This window comes from Gobio gobio (genome assembly GCF_949357685.1).
Source record: "Gobio gobio genome assembly, chromosome: 12".
Taxonomy (NCBI): domain Eukaryota; kingdom Metazoa; phylum Chordata; class Actinopteri; order Cypriniformes; family Gobionidae; genus Gobio; species Gobio gobio.
In genome coordinates this window covers 42,619,111-42,646,736 of record NC_137105.1, presented here as the reverse complement: position 1 = coordinate 42,646,736, position 27,626 = coordinate 42,619,111, and the positions used below count along the sequence as shown (strand labels likewise).

Here is a 27,626-nt window from a genome sequence, read left to right as displayed (position 1 = left end):
GATCTTCCTACTTAGGTGTTGTTATTTTTTTTCTTGTATCTGTAGGTCGGCTAGTTTTAACAGGCTCATCTCTCTTTTTCTTTGCCAGGGTCTCAGCAGCCTGTTCAGCTCATTGAAAGTGGTGCGTTTACTCCGCCTGGGTCGAGTGGCACGCAAACTGGACCACTATCTGGAATACGGTGCTGCTGTATTAGTTTTACTGGTGTGTGTCTTTGGCCTGGTGGCACATTGGCTGGCCTGCATCTGGTACAGCATTGGTGATTACGAGGTCATCGATGAGGCCACCAACAGCCTCAAGACGGACAGCTGGCTTTATCAGTTAGCTAACAGCATTGGCATGCCGTACCGCTACAATGCCAGCGGCTCTGGCCAGTGGGAGGGTGGTCCCAATAAGCACACGCTCTACATATCATCTCTCTATTTCACCATGACCAGTCTCACCACCATTGGCTTTGGGAACATCGCACCTACTACAGATGGGGAGAAGATCTTCTCTGTGGCCATGATGATGGTGGGCTGTAAGTATCACTAAATGTTTTCCTTGCTTCATGGATGCTTTACTAGACAGCTTAAGCTTCAGATGATTGGTTAATCCACGGACATTAGGAATGCGCGATATATCGATGCCGTACCAGTCATTGCCCGATATTGGAGATGTTTTGGGTGATGCTCAATATTGTATATTATATTTAATTGTGCATGGCAGTTTTTGATTGCCTTTGCCATCTTCCAACACTCACTTAAATTTAATCTTTAAAAACTGTTAAATGTAATCTTTTATATACTGTACATTATGATCAAATAAACTTAAGCTGAGCTTCTCAGTTGGGAATACACTTAAATTAGCATCAGCGCAGGGCTTGACGTTTACTTTTTTCCCAAGGAGCACCTGTGCTCCTAGTTGAAAAATTTAGGAGCGCATTTAGAAACTTTAGGGGCGCAACTAACTATTTCTGTATATATATATATATATATATATATATATATATATATATATATATATATATATATATATATATATATATATATATATATATATATATATATATATATATATATATATATATATATATTAGTGCTGTCAGTTAAACGCGTTATTAACGCCGTTAACGCAAACCTATTTTAACGGCGTTAATTTTTTTATCGCGAGATTAACGTTCTTTTTGGTCTAACAAACTTTGTAGTTTTTTCACATGCTGTTGCAACAACTAGTAACGTTAGAAAAACTACAACACCACTCCGGGTGTAGCTAGACCGGAAACAAAACATCAGGCACGCTGCGGCTGCCCACACTTGTTTCGGCCATTAAAACAGTAGACGTGGATGGCAAGCGTGAGATGCCGAAATGAGAAACGTATTAAGCCATGGTTTAACTCAGGGGTCTTCAACTAAAAGTGCTTGTCTTGAGCGCTGCTTTCTGCTCTGATGGTGCGTAGTCTACACACCGGACGCGAATGAAGCGTTTTGCGCGAGTGATTTAAGTCAATGCAAAGACGCAAATAGACATTCTGCGGCGCGAATTAAGCGGCGTGCATGTCGCGTCATTCGCGTCCGGTGTGAGCGCACCATCAGTCTCTTCTTCACTGCATGCTTGACCGCGCGTCTGGGTCTGAAGTGAACGTAGTAACAGTGAGCATTGCAACGTTAACTGTTTCATTACGTCAAAAGGCTTTGCGGTCCGGATGGACGCATCTCGCGGTCCGGAGTTCACTAGTTGGCGACCCCTGGTTTAACTGCACTATAGGCGGAGTCCTAGTTTACCTTGCATGTGCACTTTGTAATTTTATTTTGTATCACCCTGTTTTGATCCCTTAGAAAGGGCTGTTGAAGGGGCTGTTTGTGCAACAAAGTATTTTTTTCACCCTTTTATTGATGGACAGTGCTACATTGTGTGAGCGATTATTTGCTCCAAGTGTGAATGACTGCTTCAAGTGAGAATGTTGGTGTGAAATCGAACACTAAAGTATGCCAATGTTGTTTTCAATAAAACAAACATTTGAACAAAGCAAGCCGATCCACTTTTCTATGTTGATAAGAGCATTAAAATAAGAAAAAATAATGGGACAAAAAGAAATGGGGCATTTAGAATAAATAAAAATGTGCGATTAATTGTGAGTTAACTATGGCATTAATGCGATTAATCGCGATTAAATATTTTAATCGTTTGACAGCACTAATATATATATATATATATATATATATATATATATATATATATATATATATATATATATATATATATATATATATATATATATATATACATATATACAACACACTGTAACAGATTTTGCCATACTAATGTTATTTTAGTATCACTGACATACTATATAGTTTTTGTTAATATTTTGAATTCAATTGAATTCTGCTTTCATTTTAATCTTAGTTAAAAGTTTTAGTAATTCTGTTGTTTTGTTATTGTTTTTGTAATTTTTTTTAAATGTCTGTTTTTTCATTTTTTTTAATTTCAGTTAACATTTATTTTTTTATGGTTTTAGTGTTTGTTAACTAAAATAATACAGATACTAGTAAAATCTATCAATTTAATAATATGTGTCAAATAATCATAAATAGTCTTTCCTTCCTGTGACTAAGCTAAAATAAAAATCATATTTAATTGAAATAAAATGGAAATGAAATGAAATTACATACAGTTTGTGTAACCAAATAATATCCGGGGTGGAAATTGGACACACTGCGGTACTTTTATTTAATAAACAAGCCTGAAATACACGGGACTCTTATTTTGAAATGTATGTGCTTTATTATTGCAGGATGCTCATTCAAAATCTGATGAGGGAGATAAAATATGCATTCTTAGAACTGTATACAACATATTTCAATATAAACACAGTAAAGTAAACATTGTCATAATTGATCTGCATTAGTTCATAAGCAATCGCTTGGCATAAATGTGCACTATTGATTGTGCTCGCGCAACAGTGCCACATTCAGGATTTGAAACGTAAAGCGCTCATATTTATTTAAGGCAGCTGCTATTTGCACTAAAGTGGAGATTCTAGATTCTGTAGATGCTATTTACTAAGTGAAATAGCATACTAAGTGAAAATAGTGATATATTCTATTTACACCATGTAAAAGTTACAGTTCTTTGCAATATGTGTAAATAGTAATTACATGCAATTTATACTTTATTTTGACAGATACATACTATTTGCACCTCAGTATTGTTGTGTGTTAACAAGATGCAATAATAACATTATTAAATGGATGCCGCCTTAATGGGACAATAAAAGCCCTTCCTACACCTTCCCCTAACCCTACACAATAAATGCTTTTATTATTATTAAACATTTCGTTAGGCACTTTATTTCCACATTTAGAACCTTTTCTTAATTTTTATTGCAAGTAAATGCCTTTACGATGTATTTTGTGATGAGAAAAGGGATAAGAGCGAGCTCTGCAAAAGGCGGATTTGAACCCGAGTCGATCGCGTCAAAACCAGAATCCTTAAGCCTTACGCTTTACTAATTGCGCCCCTGAGGACGTTGAAATATGACCTTTTTGTAAAATCTTGTTTGGCCCAACCAGGCATTGTTAGGCGGAGCTAGTGCGAATAGCACTTGCCAACAAGACACTCCGTTTATTTAATAAAATCATAGCCTTTTGAAGTTTAATAATCAAACTAGGCAGTATCGCAATTTGTTTTTCCATCCCCAAAATGTAAGATGCTTTAAAATGATCATTAAGGCGCTTGTTATACCATTTAAAGTATTTTAATGATCTTACGTTTAAGAGAACTTATCCGCAGGGATTTTTTTTATTCGCACACATGCTCCAAAATACATTGTACAATTCGCACACATCTATTTTTAGTCGCAAATGCGAGTGAAATGGTGACACTGTCGAGTCCTGCAGCGGAGTGCTTATTATATTCTCACCAATCAGGGCATGTCAGCAAATTTTAAGTGCTATTTAAAAGCATCGATACATTGATATGTATCATATAACATCACATAATTTGATATAAAACAATTTTCTGCCCTTGCAGGATTTCTGTTTAGAAAAACATTTGCATCATGTCCTAATAAGACCTGTGATGCATTTCCTGAAACATCTCTCTCTAAGCTCCTACATTTGATCAAAAATGAATAAGCTTGTGCAGGCTTTAAACCTCCCCGGACTGTAACGCTGCACTTTGCGCTTCGTCGCCTAATCACTTGCTGTTATCTTCAGAGTTCTCCAAGGAAGCACTGTAGCAGTGCAGGTCAGCTTTTGAGTTACTGAGCAGTTCCATCAGCAATCCTTCAGAGATCCACAGGTCTAGCAGATAGCATGAGCTACAGTAAACTAAGCTGTGACTAGTAGCTTTTGGCTGAAATGGCGTGTGGTTTGCAGCCAGGAGTGAGTCAGCGGGGAACGCTGCTAAATACGTAGTTTAGGAAGAGACATATTGTGCAATATATCTGACAAATTAAATGGCTGTTGGATTACAATTCAAGACGAAGCGTGTAATTTTTTTGATGCTAAAATTGTACCTTATATCCTTGTTTAATATGCAGAGACAACTATGAGTCAGCCTTTTTCAAAACATCACTGCAAAAATTTTTTTCTTAATGAGTGTTTTTGTCTTGTTTTTTTAAAAATATTTAAACATCCTCACAAGATTACAACTTAATTCAACAAAATAAATTGACATTAAAAAATAAACATCCATCCATTTATCCAAACCGCTTGACCTATTGACAGTGTTGGATAAGTTACTCTAAAAAAGTAATTAATTACTAGTTACTAATTACATCTTCAATAGTGTAATTAGATTACTGTACAAATTACTCTCTCCAAAAAGTATTTCATTACTTATAATTACTTTCTAAGTCCTGTATCAACCTCGATAGGGGTGTCGAAATTAATAGTTTCTTCTATGCATCGTGATGCATAGACGAGGACGATTCAGTATCGGTTCATTAACCGATTATAATGAACTGATTATTTTCCTGACGTAATTTGTCGCGTACGTGCTGTGTCGCGGTAGCATACAATGGCAGAGGGAGGCGAGACACGAGTTCGAGTAATTAAAATTCTCCAACTACTTTAAAATCCGACATCTGGGCACATTTTGGCTTTTATGAACAACCTGGTAAGGACGACCTGGAGAACACACGAATCAAAATCTATCTAATCAAAGCTATCTGATTTATCAAAACGATTTCATTTACACTTGGGCACATAAATAAAATACAACTAAATGCAATGCAAAACGGATATAAATCCGATCTTCAATTCCCGCACTATATGCAGATTTAATGGAGTTCACGTCACTGAAAACAACAGATATGAGCTGCATTTTATTGATCATCAGCTAATTTCAAAATCAAAGACCGCAATAGGAGAGAGTGAGGCAACAGCACTGGTAAGATCATTGGGTTTCTTTACTTTTAATGAATATGATTGTGTGTTGAGCACCTACGACTTTATTTGTGGTAGTTTGTGCGCTGGCTTAATGAAGAGATACGTGCTTTAGTAGCGCTGTCATATCTGGCTTTAAAATATCATATAGCCCATAACACGCTCTCACACGTAAAAAATTTTTTAGCATTGTTGCAAGTAGAATTTACATATGTGGTTTCAACAACCAGATGCATTCAGACTTTAGTTTTGACTGTAATGAGGCCCAGACCACCTCCTGAAGTGGCTTTTAGTATTTTGTGTATTTGTTCTAAATGCTCCTGTTGTCTTCTCTGCCCAGACTTGAGTTTTTTTTTATACATTCAAGAAGCGTGTTTTCTTTGAGCAGGTAAAATTAACTGGCTGACAAAATTGTATACACGAGGATGCAGTGCATCGTCAATGCATTGTGATGCATCGTGATATCGAATTGAACCGAATCGATGGCATGATAATCGTAAGCGAACCAAACCGTGAGACCAGTGTAGGTTCACACCCTTAGACCTCGACTAGTTAAGTGATTCAAGGATAAACATGAAACGGCTCTTTTCACTTGAAAAGTCTTGTTAAATTATTCTTGTTAACTTGAGAAGAATACATAAAAACATGCATTTTAAAGTTAGACTTTAAATTTTGATTTTCCACTATTGTATTATACATAGATACAAACTCTTTTGAGATCAAAATAGGTCACCTACGAGATTTGCGTAGATCCGTTCTTTTTTTTTTTCTTCTCGTTTTGTGAAGTGACATTACAAGGTAATAAAAATAAATTAAAATTTAAATAAATGTGTCAAAGAAAAACGGGCAAGGCGGAGACATTTGCTGCATGTCAACAAAGGAAGCGGGCCCTTGAAATTCTGGTGGCTAAACGTCAGAAGAAATGGGGTTTAACTTACGAGTTGGTGTACAAAGTATCTCATATTGATGCATTTGTAGCCAGTGGGATCTTCAGTTTTCAGGTTTGAGTGTTATTTGAGTGTTACATTTTATCTGGTTGTTGTCTTCTTTTTTTTGTTTTCTTTATGTATTCAGCTCCCACATCTATTGAATCCTTTTTTTGTGTTTTATAAAGGGTTGTTTTGCCCTACATAAAACACAAACCTCTTACCTGTTAGAATTAGTTTTCAGGCAGATGCAAAGATACTTAATAGTCTCTATAAATGAGCATGAAAAGTAAATATATATATATAAAAAAAAAACAGAAAAAGAAAACAAAAGTGTCCTCCACGAAATGTTTTCACCTTTTTTACCCCTCACCCATTTGCATCCCTGATTATATATAATTGTTCTACAGTATATACACAGTATTTTGTTAAATTTTGTTCAATTTCATTAACAGAAACTAATTACAGTAACTAATTACTTAGTATCTAGTTACACCCAACAAGGCCTATGGATCACTGGGATGCTATAGTCATGGTATGCCGGGAAGAGGAGAAGTGAGGATCTTTTTTACCATGAACACACAAACACAAATATAGTCCAAACAAGAAGCCAATGGCAATAATCCAAACATGAGGAGAGGACATAGACAATAATCCAACCGGGACACATAATTAATTTACGTAATTTAAACGTAAAGCGTAAAGACAACGACCAACAACTACAGACTGAAACACAAGAGTATAAATACCCGTCTGAAATCGAATACTTCCCTAATATACTGTTTAGTGAAAAACAGTATGCCAACAGAGTAGTACCATATTGTTTCGAATATAAGACGACCCTAATTATAAGACGACCCCCCCTCCCCTGTTTTTCAAGATGTACCTTTTTGATAAAGAAAATAATTTTCATACTGCATATTTTTTATATTGTAATTTTTGTATTTAAAATATGGTAAATACTTATAAAATGTACCAACGAGTACATTTTAAAAAGAAACACTTTTTGGCATACCATAAAAATAATCTGTAGCCCATCTGAATTATATAATTATTAGGGCTGTCGATTTAACGCGTTAATTAGCTTAATTAGTTACGATAAAAAATAACGCGTTAAAATTATTAACGCATTTAACGCACATGCCCCGCCCCAGACCTGCTTAGGTCACACATTTCATACAGTTGATTGATGAAGAATATGAAGCAGGGCAACGACTCACTATGTGATGAAGCCTATAGAATTCAGTTAGAATGTCAAAATCAACATTTATCGATTACATCCATAAAATTCAAGATATGAGGGGCGTTTTACACTGGGCACGTTTGTTGTGGTCCGCGTCAGAGCGCGATTGTTCCCGCCAGTGCAGAACCATTTATTGATTAATGGATGAATGACTCAATTATACATTTACCGCCACCTACTGGCAGTTACTTACTTAGAGTAAAATTTCATATTTCCATATTAATAATAAAAGGTATAGTTTACCCAAAAATATTTCTTTCTGAAGCTTTTTGTAATGTCTATTTGATTTTTTTACACAATAATGACTTTAAATGATCTTTTGGTAATAATTTCTCAGCCAAATTTGATGGGCGATTAATTTGCGATTAATTAGAATAATTAATTGCCACATTGTGTAATTAATTAGATTAAAAATTTGAATCGCTTGATTAAAATTATATAACAATTGGCTTTCCATTTCGTAGTGAAAACCATGTAGCCTACCAAATTTCATTAACAGTGGAAGTGAAATCTGGGTACTGTCTTATGTTTTAAAATAGACTATGGGAGACGTTTGGTCCCGTCAGCGAGGCGGTAGTGGGGCGCAGTGCGAATCATTTCCTGATGTGTAGTAGCGCAGTGCTTGCTGTTGGATTATTGCTTGGTTGTTCTGCACCGTCTGAGTTTCTGTCATACTTCTCTCTGCGAACACAAATGACAGCAGATGGGGAGAAAGTCTTGTGTTGTTTGTGGATTTATCTCACAGCACTACAATATGGTGCATTGCGTGGTATTCTGTTGTACTACATTAGCCAAATCCAGCTTATACTAAATTATGATGAAGCAGACATTTTGCATTAATGAACCATATGAATTCGTAAAGACCGGCGGATTTACACAAACTGAGTTTAATTGCCTGTTCGCCGAGTCATAATTGTGCTAATCACGGATCTGTGGATGTACTTTTTGTGTGGTCGTGGAGAATAAATGTTTAATGCATGGTATGAATGGGACTGGATTTATATTAGATCCGTGGAATTACCATTAGACTAATCACCATGTTAAAGCCAGCTGTGCTGATCAGGGCCTTTTTGTTTAAGTGAATTAGAGCTACAGTTTAGGCTCTTGTTCTTCTCCCTTGTTGTATAAATTTGCTTTGTTCTTCTTTTTTTCAATGTAAATCCTGTGCTTCTTGGCTTGATAAGGTTGTATGTATCTTTGTAGGACTGAGAGAGGGCAAGTAGTATTGCTACTGGGGCCCTTAAAGGGACAGTTCTGTCATCATTACTCATGTGCTTCCAAACCCATATAACATTTATTCTGTAGAACACAACATTTAAAGGCCCCCTGAAAGTTTTTTAGCTTTTAGTATGACTATGTTAGCCTTAAGGTTAGGAATAAGATGGTGTGTTCTGAAACAAGGACAAAATTAGCATTTAGGAGATATAAGCATTCAAAACGTACAGTCTCTCACTTGGATCACAGATTTTGATGACGCTGAAGCTGCGGCTGAAATCGGTCACTGGTGCACAAATTTACTATTTTCTACATGATGAATGGCACATAGCGCACTATATTTGCGATAGGAAACGATTCAGACAGTGTAAATATGCTTTCAGTTGAGGCAAATTAAGTCAGGTTTTTACGTTAGTTTCATTTGCACCGCTACAGCACACACACACACACACACACCAACGGATCTGGTCTAGACTAGAGACACAAGAATGCAGCGCGGATCATATGCGCAAGTCAGCGTAGACAACAAAACATATCGGACCCATTTAAATTCTGCACAGAACGCTGTATTTCAAAGTGATATGGAGGAGATTATGATGATAAACGGTTAGAGATTAGTAGGAAACTGTGTATCTCTGTGTCTGTGTCTGATTCAAAGAAGGCAGAATGCTAGATCTAACGAGCCGTAACTGATGAAAATAACTGTCAATGTTACCCTTCCAGTCAAATATTGCGCTGCAAACATCAATAGCAGCTTTAAGTTGTCAATGTTTAGTCAGTTGTCAAGAGGGCTGACCTCTTAGTACCTAAAAAGCGAGCTACTTGGTTACAAGTCGTTATCGGAGGCTGACATGCTGCTCTTCGTGTATACTCTGACAGGTGTTGTTGTTGTTTGCGCTAGGGAACGTAAATGCGCCATACGTCATCGCATCGCTATATCATTGATATCGTGATATGACACTTTTTATCATGTAAAAATGTATACCTGTATTTAGGGCTGAACGAAATGGACAAAATTTCATATCTCGATTTTCATGCCACATATCTCGATATCGATACAATACGATATGACTACGTGTTCGGTGAAAACCAAAATCTGAATTAAAATGTGTTTGATTTAAGCCTACATTTCAAAAATTTGTGTCAGAAAATGTATTGTTTTTAAGCCTTTCGCGCGTACGATCACACAGGTGTAATCAGTCTAGGCTGGTCCCTGGAGCGTATGATCAAGTGCATCACATGATCAACTGCTAAATTCAAATGTTGAATTTAGCCAGAGACAGGCGCGCTCAGAGCTGTCATATATCACAACTTTTCAGTGTTTTCAACCACATACTGTTTATTTTAGGTTTCAAACATATAAATTCACATAAGTACTAAAAAAACAATACATTTAGAGTTTGTAAAATACACACTGATGTCTATGGAAGAGGTAATAATAATCCTTTCCATTATAATTCGACATGTTTTATTCATATCAGATACACATTGTGTAAGTAACTTCAATGTTTACTCTATTCTATTCCCAGTTCACCAGCCACTTACTTTTAAGTATTTCAGGAGAAGTGGATGAATTCACGTGTTGTAAACATAGAGGTTGTAAATCCAACAGATCCGATTCTCTGAACTGCGTCTGCGGCACAAACTAACACGACGGCGCCCATTGCGCATACAGCTCAACTAACGCGATCGTTATAAAGGTGTTTAAACAACAATATACTTCCACTTGCATGTATTTGACAATCGAAATATCAGATATTTCATGCCATAGCTAACACATTTGTGAATATTCTGAATAAAAAAAGAAAAAATGACATAAAAGCAGATCATCATTCATTCAGCGCTGCGGTGTGTCACATGACAAGCAATGACGCGTCACCATGGAAATGCCACCCCCCCCCCCCACCCCCCCCACCCCCCCCCCCCTCACAATATAGTTTCCACGTCCCTGGTAGTGTGCGCGCGCTGGCTTTAGCGGTGCATTCAAGGGCACTCGTAAAACTGATGTTTGTTGTGACTGCCAGAGTTGTATGCAGGGCAAACGCGGAGAGGGGAAATCTATATCGTCTATATTGTTGCTTTTTTCGATAGTAATATCTTGAAAGTTCATATCTAGATATAGATACGATAACGATATATCGTTCAGCCCTACCTGTATTATCGTGGACGGTATGATATGGCACACCCTGACCCTAGTCAGGACCTCGATTTAACGTCTCATCCGAAGGATGGATGTTGTTGTTTGTTAAAGTGCTTTTTTTTTCAATCATTATCCTTTTGTGTTCTACAGAAAAAAAGTAACATCAAATGGGTTTGGAATCACATGAGGGGATTTTCATTTTTGCGTGAACTATTCCTTTAAGACCTGTCTGAACTGATTAATAAAACATACAGACATTACATAAATTGTCTGGTCCACATCTACCTCTCTTTACCTCATGTACTCACTCTCTTGAGAATGGTGTAAGACACATACCTGACTGAAGTTCAGAAGAATCCGAGCAATTTTAATACTGTCGGTATAAGAGTAATGGTGTGTGCTGAGTAAGGAAACTGATGCTCTTGTGTATCAGGACTCCTTGGGGCCACAGTGTCATGTGACCACTGGCTCATGGGTCCTGAATCTACAGATAAACCTTGTCCATTCTTTGGCAGTGACCAGAGCTCTAATGCAGTACAGTTCAGTCAGCAGTAATGGTCACACACAGGGGCTTTCTAAAGGTTTATGTGTTCCTAGTACACTGATATGATAGTTTCTTCATCTCATAGAAGTCTGCAGTACCCGTAATAACCCTCTGTGGCTCATTTTGAGCTATCCTTGAGCATCTACTGTTGTAGGGGACTGCTACTGTCAGCACAGGGGAGACATTTGCCTTCAGTGAAGCAGACAATACCAGAGGAAACAGATCTATGTCTAATGGAATCACATCTCGTAAAGTGGCATTAAAGTCAGCAAGTGTCTGTGCATTCTCAGCATATCAACAAACAACAGGAGCATCTGTTAACGACCCCACAGCAAATATGAGCATCATATGAGAAGATCGTTAATGTTACTTTGCATGTTGCCTTGTTCAGTTCATGTAAAATCTCATGCGTAATATAAAATCTTGAGATGCTTGAGTATCTGCGAAGTATATCGCAATCTTATAATGTAATGATTTTTCATAAAGGGATGTAGAGAATCCTTGTGAAAAACTTAATTGTATTGGCCATATTTCAAAGACAATTGAAGAAATTATGAAATTGCTTGATAGATAGATGTACTTCAGTATACGGAAGTGTGACAGGAAACACTCTAAAGTTCAGATAGTTGCATTTAATTAGGGATGCACTGGAATGAAAATTCTTGGCCGAAGCCGAATAATAATAAAACACTTGGCCGATTACCAAACACGTTTTTTCGAAATTTTCAATTTATTTAGCAAATTTTTTCACCATTGTATAAATTACATTGTAAAAAATAGCTTTTTACTATTTTGTCTTGCTTTTAAAAGATAAATTAATTACAAAACTACAATTTAAAAATATTTATTTAACACTGAAAATTTTTTAGCATTCCAGCAGACATTATACAAACAAAGCACCATATAACTTAAAATAAATGTATATATATATATATATAAAACTAAACAAAAAAACAAATATACATGCATATATATATATATATATATATATATATATATATATATATATATATATATATATATATGGCCATCTTATACCATCTTATCTTATCTTTGGCCTATTATGTCTACAGGTATCATGATCAAATCACTGAGGGTGCGTCTGAAATCACAGAGGGTGCGTCTGAAATCACTGAGGGTGCTCTATTAAAGTGCAGATGTAGGCTAAGCAACGGCTCCACCACAGCAATGATTGTACAAGGAGACATTTAAGATTATTTAGAATTTCAAAAATATTTTGCAACAAATATTTTTCTATTAATCTATTAGTCTGCCTTTACATTGCTTTTAAAGGTCCCATGGCATGACATTTTCATTTTATGAGGTTTTTTAACATTATTAGGAGTTCCCCTAGCCAGTATATGGTCCCCAAGTGGCTAGAAATTTTGATAGGTGTAAACCGAGTTCTGGGTGTCCTGCTCTGCCTTTGAGAAAATGAGAGCTCAGACGAGCCGATCTGGAATCTTCCCTATATGCCATCATACAGGGAACGGTTACCCCCCCTTCCTCTGCTTTGCCCGCCCAGAGAATTTGGAGAAAATGGATTCCGTTTATCAGTCGCGACGTCAGCACAGGCTTTACAAACAGACTTTTACCATATGGATTCGACAGCACTGCCACAAATAGTGAGTAACATTATTCATTAATGCCTGATCTGTGATCAGTGATATCTGATGTGTAGCTAATCATTCAAGTTCATACAGACTTTCTTTCTGTCAGTCCCGCCGCTGGCCGTCTTGATGCCCTAAGCGTAATGCATCAGTGAATCAAGCCAGTGACTAAAACTATCAAATTCACATCGTTTCTGTTAGTAGCATGAAACAAATCTGTTATTTAAATTTTGATTAGATGCTAGATTAGCGATCAAAGAACATTTTCTTTATAATGTTCGGATCTGTCTATCACACATAGCGAGTGTATCTGCACACTTGTCCAAACTGCCGTTATAATGAATGACGCTGCTATGCTGCACAAAGCTCTTACTGTATTCCAGTCAATGTCGTGTTTGCTGTTAGTTGTGGTGAAAGCATTTTGTGAGAGAAAACACGCTGCAATGACGAGATCACTGCATTCACGCGATAAACAGACTGTCTGTGTACTCAATGCTCATCACTGCAGCCTTTCATGTGATGGGAAAATATCTAAAAATAATGCTATAATCAACACTTTGACGATTCGTTCATCTCAACGGGTGTGATGGTAAAAAAAACGTAGTAAAAGTATTCGAGAGGGGTTCCACATGTTACAAAGTTCGTAGAATAAGGAGGAAGAAGACGGTGTCGCGTGATTGGGACTCGTGTTTATTCAGAACTCTCAGATACAAACAAAATAAACTTGCGCTCTCAACAACTAAAGTACTAAGTACAATAAAACTTTCTCAGCAATCTTTTTCCAGCTCTAAGGTCTCTCTGGTCCACATGCAGTCCGTCTCTCTCTGTGGCAGCGCTTGCAGACCTCGCTAAACCACGCCCCCTCCGCCACATAATCTAATACTCATTTCAAATGCAAAGATGTCAGCCAATCACAACAGTGGGCGTTTTCACTAAAGTCTCACATCAGACACGCCCCTTGAAACAGAGCATTCAAGCCAGAGGGCTAATATCAGTATAGAAAAAATGCTTTTTATTTCTAAATTATGAAATTTTTTGATGGAAAAACCATACTAACAATATAAGTATACCTCAGGAAACATTATTAAAAAAATTAAAACAATCCATGCCATGGGACCTTTAATGTGTTACTATGTCACTTCCAAAACTTTGCAGCGTGTAATTGGCCATTAATCCTATTTGCAACATGAAAAACAATAGTTTTATTCAATTGATGATATAGACTGTAGACTCGAAAGCGAGCCGTTCCATTTACGATCACTAAACGCTGTCGCTATGTCAGCTCATCAAGTTCAATGAAGCTGCTAACAATGCACAAATAATATCTTACTTCGATTCGTGTCTACACTTTATTTGTTCATGAGAGGTTTTGCGAGCCTGAGGTATAGCTCAGCACTGAATAAAAACTCTGGCGGTTTGAGCAGAGAGTGGAATCTGACTAACTTTAAACACATTGGCCATTGCGTACAAGAGATCAACAACTATGTCACCGCTGCAGAAACATGTTGTAAATGGATACATTTGACGTTCTACAGACACTGGAGCGTTTGCCAATATATTGCCTCTCTCTCACATGCGCTGGTTTCTATATTTGATCGCGTCATCAAAAACGTCATTGTTCTGTAAATTTATTCGGTCTTTTCACCGAGAAGTGCAATTTTTGCTATTTTCAGCCGAATCATTTTGGTTGCCGAACATTCGGTGCATCCCTACATTTAATACGAATTTAAACTATAATACATTTTCATTTAATTGCAATTAACATGCAATTAAGTGTCTGAAAACATTACATTCAGTTCTCTCTTTAGTATATTCTTTTAAAATGTTATTTTTGTTATTAAGTGTACTTCTGTTTTACAAGGGCAATGATAAATAATGAAGGGAATAAGAACAGTTAGATTGGTCAGCATCATTTAACAGCTATAATGTCAAGGAGACATAAAAATGTGGGGCATGTTAGACAGTTTGAATGTGTGTTACTTATGACAAGACGTCTGAAACACCCCACTGGGAAAGTCATTTCCACTCCCCAGTTGCACAGTATTGTGTTGGATGTCTTTTGCTTCATGCTTCATATGTCAATAAGCAGCAGTATTCGCAAATAGAGGTGATTTGTTAGCTTGTTCATTCGGTGCAATACAGTGATCCATTCCTGCGTTTGTGAAGTTATTGATCTACCGTCTCTCACTAATTACTGACTGTGTCTGAGCGCCGACTGACCAGATGCTGTTTTTCCCATCTCTCCCTTTGCATTTCCTGTAAAACCATGTTCTTCTGGTAGTAGCTGCTCTGTCAAGCGATTAAACATTTTAGAGGGAAATGACGTGGATTTTTTTATTTTTAAATGTTACTCGAAGTTCATTTATAATGTTAAAGTTTTTTGCTCAAAAAAACAAATATATATGAAAAGAAAAACTCATTTTAACCCATAGATCCTTAAGGCTTGTCAGTAAATGGCAACTGTTATAATTGGCTAACGTCATTGCATAGGAAACAGTATCTGTGCCCCCGCGATATTGCACGCAAGTTAGTGTTTTGAAACATTATCCTTATGGAACCGTCATTTACAGACAGAGCATTATGAAATTGTTTACCTTAGGGATGCATGATATTGGATTTTTTCCGCTATCCGATATGCCGATTTTTTTTCAACTCATTTTGGCCAATAGCCGATACTGATATACATGTATTTTTTCCCCTTTGTTTGGAAACAAGACCAGTTCTCTCCCATGCTTTAGAAGAATTATACATTCATTATTTTTCATTTCAGTAATTTTTTTTCCCCTTTAATTCTGGTTTCAAAGTTCTGAGGTCCTCTTACCAAAAGGTAACTTGTTAAAGATTAATACATCTTAATATCTTTCTTTTTATATTAAGAGTACATTAAAAGCTCTGAAAATAACATAACACAGTTCATATCAACATGGTATCATATCGGCATAAGTTTTAAAATGTCAAAAAATATCCACCAAACATAAAGACAATATGAAAAATATCTCAATGGAATGCAAAAACCTGTATATAACTACTACTGTATGTTTGATATTTCATGTTTGCATGATGGTGACAGGCTGAAAGCAGCTGTTTTCTGTTTTAACAAAGCATTTGCTGTTAATAATAGCTTATTACTGGTGTTATTCATTGCTATTACTTTTTGGCTAAGAAATATTTAGCATTTTTCTTATTTTATATTATTTCTGAGTATATAGGATGTTAAAGATTAAATAAATGCTTTGTTTATAATGAGGAGGACGTTTTAAGCTATGAAACTTGCAGGATATTTTAATGGTACAAAGACCTCTCATATGTCAAAAGCTCAAAAAAATCTAATTAATGACATGATATACTAGCATTCTATTACTTACTATGGGATTTAGCATTGCTTACTGGACATAATTACATGTATTTATTTATTATATAATTAATTGTACAAAAATAACAAGTTGTATTGACAGCCCTACTCTCAATGCACCTGGCAAAAAGCTCATTGTTCTATTTGAATGGCAATCGAACCCATTGGGAAAAAATATGTATAATTACTCAAATGAGTATTCTCTCCTGTATGCACACATCTGATGATCATCTGTTGTTTACACTGCAAAGAAATGTTGGCTTTGCACTATTATGCGAAATCAAATCTTTGTTTCCCCCTGCTGCTGTCATGGGAAAGAGAAACTAGATTGCCTGCCCATCATGTCTTACAGCAAACAGGGACAGTGGCGGACATGTATTATGCAATGCATCATTATGTACAGCGTTTTAAGTGGGAGCTAGAATGTGTCAGGGGTTTAAGGTCCACAGGGTTTATTGATCTTGCATATACGTAGTTTGAGCAGTCCATTCAAATGACAGGTATATTGACCCTACAATCAATATTTTGTACAGAAACAGTATAAACAGCTGAGTCAAATTGTGTCTAATTTAAGAACAGCATTATACACTATATTATGATTGCATGTAAAATTATTTCATCTAAATTGGAGACTCATAATTCCCTTGGTTAGTTCAGAAAATATTGTGAACTATGTACATGTCAAGATATTTAATTGTTTCTATTGCCTAATGAGTTGAAAACGAGTACAAACCAGAGGCAGATGTGGAAAAGGTGAGTGATAGACTCTATTTTGGTCTTCCTCTGCTTTAGGGGACTCTTTTAGTGCATCTCTGAGGTGGCATATTGATTGTTGTGATGCAGAGAGAGGAGGAGGTTACTTAATGCAGCAGAGGGTTCGTTTCGGGAAGATAGAGAGCATGTTGTAAATCTGTTCTTGTAAGCTGAGAGAGATCGCTGACCTCACTATTGAGAAAGACTGAGTGCTCCAATAAATGCATAAAGGACTTAAAGTTGTCCGAAATAAACTTGAGTTTAGAGACTTTTAGAACCTAGAGTTGATTGTAAGTGGTATGTATGTATGTATGTATGTATGTATGTATGTATTTAATGCCAATATTTAAATACCAAAAACTCTTTGCTTGACTTGGTAATATATAGTTATATCAACCTAAAACTTAAAATCAAGAACATCTAGGTAAACAAAGACACCTGAACTAGGGGTGGACAATTATTTTTGTTATTTTAATCTTTGTTATTAAAAATAAGAACAAAAAACAGTAGTCTTCACATTAATTAAATATACACTGATACATAATAAAGCTATAAAGGTTATTCAGCCAAGAGCACTGAGTGATTTTCTCTTGTTCTTTTGTTGTTTGACAGACAGCGGCAGGTTTACTGTATTAGCAGGCTGTCACTTTAAGACCTAATGCACGGATCCTGTTGACACGTATTCGGTTTCTTTCCTCAACTGATATCGTTCACTTAAAGCATAACCGACTGTGTTTTCATGAATACTCATCAAGACAGCCATTTTGACATAACTGTGTGTATATTTGACAGTTCGAGTAACAAGACACGAAACAGAACTGAAGGGATCACACGCTTTCAGAGAGACGGCTTGTGCGCACGTTTTCGGGGTGTGTGTAAGACAGCAGACAGCGCGAGACTGCAAGGAGTTGTATTTCGCAAGTTATTGCGTTTAATAACTCTTTTTAACATCAAGCAAGTCACATAAGTAACAGTCGTGTGCCCAGTCTATTCTCTGCTGTATGCGTCGACCTAAAACGTACACTTTTCACAATGTTGAAGTAGCCTTTTAAAATCATTCAGATATGAATCGCTGTTGCGATATGTACATTTGCAATATTTCCAAAATTCCGATATATATTGTGTAGCCCCGGTAGGTAGGTAGGTAGGTAGATGGATGGTTAGATAGATGGATGGATGGATGGATGGATAGATAGATAGTTGGATAGATGGATGTTCAAGTTCATGGCAGTGCAATTAGAAAAAGACAGGACAGGTATGGCATGTTTGGAAGGGTTGCCAGGAGAAAGCTTCTTCTCTCTAAAAAAGAACATGGCAGCACGGCTTAGGTTTGCAACGAACAAACCTGAAGACTTCTGGAACAGTAGCCACGTTTACATGACCACTTTTTTGTCATTCCGATTAAAATCATTCCAATTGAAAGATTCAGTGGACTGTTTACATGAGATGTTATCTAAACCGATCGGGTGTTTACATGTGCTTTTTTTGAGCTTTCAATCGTAATCATTTTGTGACATGCGCACACAGTTTGTCTACCGCATCAGATGCGTAACGTTGCCAGTTATAGTAACTGCAACGTTCGTGGATCAGTAGTTCTGTGTTGGTAATTTTTTATATTTATTTATTTATTTTTCTGTAGGCAAACATACAGTAGTTTAACTTAATTTGTGTCCTATACAATGGCTATTTCAACAGCTATGAATGATGAATTCAATTCATTTATTTTGAAAAACACAAAATTAACAATAAAATGCACCCAAATGATTAATAAAAGAACAAGATATAGTACGGTGAAACATGAATGAAAGCATTCAAGACCTGCTCCACATCATTCATTACTAGTAGATAGGCCTAAATACTAAACACATAGATATTTCAGATGATTAAGGAAAGATACCATGATCACAAAGGTATAAATATTAACAAAAGTATAATTAAAGGAGACTGTGCTTACTTAATTGTTACTTAACCAATTTGAAACAATTGTTGAACTTTTTTTTTAATATAACTTACGAGAAACAGAGAGAAATGTCGACACATGTCTCCAGCAGCTTGAATGTTCCCCGTTGCCATTGCAATTCTCAACGGCCACCAGGACTTATACAGTTCTAAAAGTTATTTATCATATATATATCACCTCATAAAATTACAATCTTCTGTCAGGCGCAGTTGAAGCCTAGGACAAACGCTGTCAAGATGAGATGGTGTAGCCAGGCTATGTCTGTGTCATTATTCCAACATTATGTTCACAACTTGTTACGAAATAAAAAGTTTAACACCTCAGAAAAATGAACTTTCCTCTCTTGTCAACATTAGCCTGGTGTGAGCGCGGCCTGATTTATGATCACGCCACAGAAAGACGTACACTCAAAGTAATCGGATCAGGTCATTACATGGTGGAATTTTTCGTTTGATCGGTTCATGAAAAGGTTTATCCCACCCCTCTCAAACCGATTACAATTTAATTCGGTTCGGGCATTTTTATTCCGATTGAGGTGTTTATATGGAGCATTTTCATTCGGATTGGAATTTTAAACCGATTACAGTGCTCCATGTAAACGCACCTAGTGTCCTTTGGACAGACGGGACCAAAGTGGAGATGTTTGACCATAATGCACAGCGCCAAGTCAGGCAAAAACTAAACACCAGCATATCAGCACAAACACCTCATACCAACTATCCATCACACTGATGGAGGGTTGATGTTTTTTGGCTTGTTTTGCAGCCACAGGACCTGGGCACCTTGCAGTCGTTGAGTCAACCATGAACTCCTCTGTATACCAAAGTAAAAAAAAAAATGCATTACATCAGTTTTGAAAAGATTTAGCTTTATTTGTCAATGACCCATATATCATTTTGGTCATTTGGTAGCATTTTTCCTGGAGCCCTTATTTATTTTTGTTTGTTTTTTGACCCTGCTGTGGACTTTACAAATCTTCAGCTTAAGTGACACCTTACAGATTGACTGTGAATGTGGCACTTGCTCATGAGCAAACCCTGGATGACAGCACACAGGAGTCACAGGCTGCATGCTGTATGACAGCTGTGAAGGAATGTACTGTCAAACTCACTCTGCTTTTTTGACTCTAATGTCATAGTCATGTGCCAAGAACTTGCTGTTGTGAGATTCAGACTAATGACCATAGTATGACTTTTTATCATAATGCAGTTGACATTGTTTTTATTACTTATTAGAATCTATTACTATTAGAGGACAACATATGTTTATAGCCGTTTTCAAAGTGCAGAAAAGAGACGATATGAAATGATATAGGAGAGAAGTACAACACAGGAAGATAGAAATAGAGTGATGGGCAGAAATGGTGTCTGCCTCCAGGCTCTGTAGTAATTGCTGAACCTGACCGGGTGTGTTAAGGCATCTATCGCTGTTGGGCTGATGCTGGAACTGAGCCGACTTTATTCCTCCAAGCACAAGAGCATTGCATTAACTTACAATTACTGACTCATCTGGGTCATCGCCCTATAAGGGCTGAAAAATGACTGAATCGTATCAGAAATACTGTTGGGTTAATTTACTAAACACTTGCTGTAGGGGTGTGATGGGAAATTTTCTCACCGACTAATCGAAGTGTGACAACACTTGTTACAGTTTGTTACTCTTTTTCATCTTCCTCTGCCACCTTCATCAGGCAAAGTTTACAGATTGCCTCAATGTTTGCAGGTTCACTACACTGTAAACCCGAATAAGTTTGGCTAGTTTAAAAAAATTGAGGGAATCGGTTATGATGTTCCCAACAGAACTATCAGGTTTTGAGTTTGTTGTACTCATGCATGTTAATTGCTCCTAACTTGAAGTACTGAGTTAGCTAACTCATACATTTTGATAGCAATTAACATCGAATATTTAGTGAATTCACTTTTTTATTTTTTATATTTGCAAATCAAATTAGTTATTTACTTCTGTAAACACTAATCAATGCGTTGTCAGAACTCAAGTTGAATGAGATTTTTTTTTAAGGTAAGAAATATTTTGCTAGCTATAAGAAACTAATTCAGAAAATCCCAACTTGATAATTTGCTAACATGTTAACAATTGCATGGTATAGCACTTACTTAAAGGATTAGTTCACCCCAAATTAAAAATTTCCTGATAATTTACTCACCCCCATCTCATCCAAGATGTTCATGTCTTTCTTTCTTCAGTCGAAAAGAAATTACGTTTTTTGAAGAAAACATTCCAGGATTTTTCATCAAATAATGTTTTTCAATTGCAACCAAAATGCTGAAGGTCCAAATCAATGCAGTTTCAGAGTGCTTCAATGGGCTTCAGAGGCTCTGCGTGATCCTAGATGAGGAATAGGGTGTTATCTAGAAGAAAACGATTCAAATAAAAATGAATATACTTTTTAACCTAAATTGTTCATCTTGCGCAGCTCTGCGAGGTGCTAAGGATGACGTAATCACGTCGGAAAGGTCATGCTAGATGTAGGCAGAAGTACCGCCCCCGTGTTTACAAAGCGCATATGTGAAGACTAATACAAACACACTTTACCAAAAACACGAAATTTTCAACTTCAAAATCGTCCGATATCATTGTTTTACTTTTTCTTTTTTTTTTTTTGCTAAAGGGCGTTTGTATTGGTCCTCACACGAGCGCTTTGTAAAAACGGGGGCGGTACTTCTGCCTACGTCTAGCTTGACCTTTCCGACGTGATTACGTCATCCATAGCACCTCGCAGATCTGCGTAAGATGAACAATTAAGGTTAAAAAGTATATTCTTTTTTGTTTTGTTTTTATGAGCAATCGTTTTGCTAGATAAGACCCTATTCCTCATCTGGGAAACAGAAACTCTTCGAAATTAGTAGAGATGGTCCGATCAGCATTTTTGGGGCCGATCACCGATTACCGATCACCAAGATCATGATCTGCCGATTGCCGATCACAGAATGGCAGGGGAATGGCAATCTTTTATCTATAATCTTGCAGAGTTTGCACCATTTGTAGAAATGAAACTAACTCTAAATTAACTGAGTCAAGATCTTGAAGTACCACCAAGTGTTTATTTTAGAAAATGAGATAACTTAAGGCTACTGTAGGCCATCTTTCCCAAATAAATGTATATAATTATCTCACCTAAATATTCGATCATGCAGTGCATTTTTGTTTTTAAAAATAATTTTTCAGGTAGGTCTAACATTAGTATTGAGGTAAGAAATACTAAAGACCTTTAATAAGAAATCAAATGTAAATTAATATTGGTCTTCCCTGAATAAATTAAATTAGATTAATCCTTACACTTAAGGTTGCAAAAGTTAGTCATTCAAGAGCAGTGAGTGTCATAAAGGTTCATCAAACAACACAAGACAAAGAGAAACTCAGAGACAGCAGCAGTTTATTAGACAGCTGTCACTTTAAGAGCGAACACGGATACGGTTACATGCAGCTGCACAAACGTTCACTCGCGAGTCACGACGGGGTTTACGTGCACACTCGTCAAGACGGTAATTTAGTACATACATTTGTGTGTATCTGACCATTTCAGCGCAATTTGTACTCGCAAGCTTTTTGTGAGATGGCCTGTGTGTGTGTGTGTGTCTCTCCAGACTGTGCGCGCGAGTGCTGAGCGGTTTGAACACTGGCAAGACTTAAAAATAAATGCTAATCAGTCCTTCCAGAAAAATGCGGCTTTTTTTTGTGATTGTTGCGGGCAAAAATCCTTGATTATGCGGCACGTTTTCTTAAAAAATGCGATGAAAAATGCGGGATATTTATGCAATTTTATGCGATAAAATTGCGGGAACTTGCAAAAACTGCGGTTTGATGAGAAAGAGAAAAAAAGCACTACATCACAGAAAGTGCTGGAATATTTAAGTTCTCATCTTGTTTTATTGAAGACCTTAATAATGGCTCAAATTTACAAAACATTAGTCAATCAAGTTCTGTAGCTTTACAAAAGGAATATGCTACAACTTCTGAAAAAATTAATAAATAACTTCCTGTTTTACAGATGTCGCTATACAAAACAGACATTTGAGTGCTTCCAATGCACAAAGTGCAATCTCTTAAAGGGTTAGTTCACCTAAAAATGAAAATTCTGTCATTAATGACTTCCCTTTATGTTGTTGGACACAAATTAAGATATTTTAGTTGAATTCCAATGGCTCAGAAAGGCCTCCATTGGCACAATGTACACTCTCAAGACCCATAAAAGGTAGCCTACTAAAGACGTTGTTACAAAGTCCATCTCACTACAGTGGTTCTACAATAACTTTATGAAGCGACGATAATAGTTATTGTGTGCAAAAAAAACTAAATAACGACTTATATAGTGATGACTGATTTCAAAACACAGCATCATGATGCTATGAATCATCGAGTCGATTCATGATTCGGATCGCGTGTCAAACTGCTGAATTACGTGACTTTGGCGATCCAACCCGCTGAATCGACTCATTGATTCATAACGCTTCAAACCGCTGAATCAACTCATTGATTCATAACGCTTCAAACGCGCTGAATCGACTCATTGATTCATAACGCTTCAAAGCTTCATGATGCTGTGTTTTGAAATCAGTCAGCACACAGGGAAACTGCTTTGCTCTTTTGCTGTTATTTTTGTTGGCCAATGGGAGTTTGTGCTTCATCATGGTTTCACCGGTATCTATGGTTTCTCCACGGGGTTTGAAGCTTTTCGATGACGTTCGCGTCGGGTAATCACGTCACTTCAAAACGTTCCTATGGCAATAGGCGGAAATGGCGGCTCTTGTGTGAAGTAAACGAAAATGTTTCAACTTTCTGCTAATATATATGACTTTTTTTGCAACGAAAATGCGGGGATTATGAAATCATGATAGCCCCGCATATTTTGCACGCGGAAATAGGCAATTTATGCGGCGAAAGTGCGGCGTATTTGAAAAAATGCGGCCCCCGCATGAATATGCGGACTTTGGCTGATTATGCGTTAAATCACGCGATCGCATAATCGCGTTTTTCTGGAGGGACTGGCTAATGATAAACTTTAGTGACGATGCGACACTGCCTCGATTGTGCAAAGTGGCAAATCCTGTGTCAACTGTGCAGCTCGATTTTAGTGCACATGCGATGCGCTGATGTGAAGCCATTTGAGCATTCTGAGGGAGAGAGAGAGCGTGATTCACGCACGCCGTTTGTGAACTTACGTCCCACAGAAAGTTTTCAAATGACTGCGTTATTTAATATAGAAATATGAATTGTACCTCACCTTCAGCATTATAATTATTTTACCCGCGCTGGAAAGAGAATGAGACCGTGTCGCTGCATATCATGCCCCAGCTCTCACGGCAGGTGCGGGTTTATGTGTCGTCAGCTGCGATCGGTTCATGAGATCGGCCTTTTTGGAGACCGCCGATCAATCATCCCAAAGCGATTAACGACCGATCAAGATCGGTTGCCGATCAATCGGAGCACCCCTAGAAATTAGCATAACAAAACATGAATCACTACAAAATTTCCCTTTCCATTAATCTTGCACAAAAAACATTTTAGAACACTTAATTTTAGCATTTACTCTTCCTTTTGAGTGCGGTGGGCAAAGCAAAGCAAAATCCCAGCCCAGTTTCAGTTACACTTAAGTTAGTCTAAATTAAAGGAAATGAGTTCATACAACTCAAAACAATGAAGCAGTTCGGTTTGCTTGAAATATGTCAGTGCTGTGAACTCAAAAGAAAAAGAAAGTTCTACTCATAACCGAACTAATTTGTTTAAGTTTGTCCTACTCAAACCAATTAAGGATTTTGAGTGTTAATGTTTACAGTGTATTAGCATTGGGTTTAAATCCAAAATATTGCCAAATAGGCAATTATTATATTTCGCTTTGAAACCAAAACTTCCTCCATCGTCTTGTCAGTCAGCTCGCCTCACTCTCGTCATGTGATAAATGAAATCTGACTGAAATGAGCAGATGGGCTCACTTTTTTAATTGTAGTGTCTGTTCTCTAACTTAACTAAATAATTTGTATTACTATAAAAAAATCTAAATGACGGTGGGGGCAGTGCCACGGTGAGCAAGTGATGTAATCCGCTTGTGACTGAACACTATGTAACACTGGTAACAGGCTATCGCAGCAAGCCTAACTCATGCTAAAACATGAATTGTATTCACTAATATAACGAAGTAAACAGTCAGTAATAATAACCGTAGTCCAACTTAATAGGCAGCAGTGTTGTCCGTTACGGAATTTTCCAAGCATGTTGCTATATAAATCAATATTAGTCTAAACAATGAAAGATTGCAGCACTGTAGATTTTATTATCATACAGTATTGCTTTAACTTGTAATTATGATAAAGTACACAAATATTGTCGCCTCAATATTTTGAAGTAATCTTGATAATTAACGATTCATTATAATGCCTCACCAACCCAACACTTGTTATATTTGAAAATGAAAAGAGCAATATGTACAGTATGTGGCATCCTCCACTCCTTGATTGGGGCAGATTTGTAAATGATCTCTTTCCCTTTTCGTTACCCGATTTGCTTAATTCCTTTAGTGAGCCGAGTATATGTTCTTCACCTATTAAGTAAACAAAGCGTATATAACATGTATTTATTCACGCAGAAATAGGGAACTGAAAGTGGCATGTCTGTATGATGACCTGGCTGTGACTGTGTATTAAATAAGCTCAGTACACTGCTCAAGACTGTTATATAATACAGAGAAATCGTGAGGTCTTTGTTTGCTTTGTCCTGTGGGGGAAATTTCTTATGTGATTCTAGCTATTTTTTTTATATATATATATGACTTGATCAAATCTCTGTTAACCTCTGCCTTCCGGATGGACCTTTCATTTCCCTCGTACTGATCATTACTGCAGAGGTGTAAGGAACAACTCCTTTCTCCTCTTGAATAAATCATGCTCAGGGAGATCTCTGGGTGATGACTCATCAATCTGAAAGAATGCTAATATAAACCTCATTAGCACTGAGTCACGTTATTCAGACGTCTTTACCCATCACTACATCAGCAGTCTTGCGTCTGTACATCTAGGGAGAGGAGTGCAGCACGTTTCAGTCAGTCAGTCAGGGCTCACATAACCTCAAACTGTTTTCCAGTGATGATTTATGAACAGAAGTGGAAGAGAGAGAAAGGACAGAAAATATCTCATCACATGTATCTTTTCTTGAAAGGAAGTGTCTTTTAATATCACTTTGAAGAATGTATTTGAACATCTTCATTAAGTGGGAGAGTTTGATCTGAGAGTTCTCATCTCGTTCTCGCATCAGTTTTTCTGCTTTTAATTTCAATCTATGTCTGTTTGGGTTTTACAGATATATAGAGTTATACTGTGGTTTGATTTGTATTTATGGTGGTTAGTGCTCGCATTGAGGCAGTAACAACTGTTTGTATTTGTTTTTGCTGATGGCACAGAGATTGATCATTGGAGCTCACTCAAGTCCGCTGGTTATGACGGAAGGCTTATTTCATAGTTCTTCCTTTCATTTGGCCTTACTTTTAAAGTGTATATGATGCTAGGCACAGCTATAAACAAATGTAATGTTTCACTTTCTGTTCTTTTAAGACCCCAAAACAGCACCATTGATTAAAATGTATAACCTATTAATTTAACTTAACCCTAAGACCATCAAGTCTATTTCTTTCTCTTTTTTCTAAGATATGTCTATATATAAAGGTATAGAGATGTTTCAGGGAGTGCACTGTTCTGCATTTTAGGAAGAGCTTGCCAACTAAGATTTATCGGTGTGTTCCGCACCGTCAGCTGAAGTTGGTCCTCCTCAGCTATTTTTCGGCCGATTTGACATGTTGAACCCGTGCTTGTCGGTCAGTCGGCCCATCTGATCATTCTGATTGGCTGTTCAGCTAGCGAACCAGTACACGAGAAAAAAACTAAACGGAAGTGACTGTCTGTGGTGAGTGAGATTCTGAGCTGCTTTGTTTATATCCCTGTAGCTCTTCCGGTTTCCCGCTTTGAATGACGAAAATAGACTACTGCCACCAGCTGGTACGGAAAGGTATTACTTCTTGACATCTAAGTTTAGTGTTAGTGCGGCCCGCGCGTTGATCTGAAAAGCACCTTTTTGCTGAATCGTTCCATGTGCTGCGCTTGCCGTGCTTGCCATGCTTGCTGCCTCCTGTGTGTGAGAGAGAGAGAGAGAGAGAGAGAGAGTTGGCTCGCCCCTCCCTCGTGCAGTATAATTGGTTGACACCGCGTGATTGACAGAAACAGACGAACGAAGCTGACAGTTGAAACGAATGTGGTCTAACAGCGCTCGTCAATGTCAAAATGATTGAGATGGCCAATCAAATCAAAGTAGGCGGGGTTTACGTTTTCTTTTGGCTCGTGCTCACTGCACAGTCTTCACACACAGACGAGCACGTCAATCTATCGCTTAATGCCGTTGCTGAGAGAGACTCTATTCGTTCGGTGAAATCACAAAACAAAATGCAAACGTGTCAATCATTGATGAACATCTTGAAAAACTATATGAGAGCGGATTAGAACCCGGAACCT

At 37.2% G+C, this 27,626-nt stretch overlaps 1 protein-coding gene across 1 annotated transcript in view; it reads left to right on the top strand.

Moving 5' to 3' along the window:
- The window catches only part of kcnh5a (potassium voltage-gated channel, subfamily H (eag-related), member 5a), a gene marked incomplete at both ends in the record, with an annotated part of 194,654 nt that overhangs the window by 98,176 nt on the left and 68,852 nt on the right, over positions 1-27,626 (top strand). Inside the window, one exon of the mRNA XM_079831381.1 lies at positions 89-518. Within this exon, the coding sequence (XP_079687507.1) occupies positions 89-518 (430 nt within the window). The remainder of the gene's footprint in view (positions 1-88; positions 519-27,626) is intronic.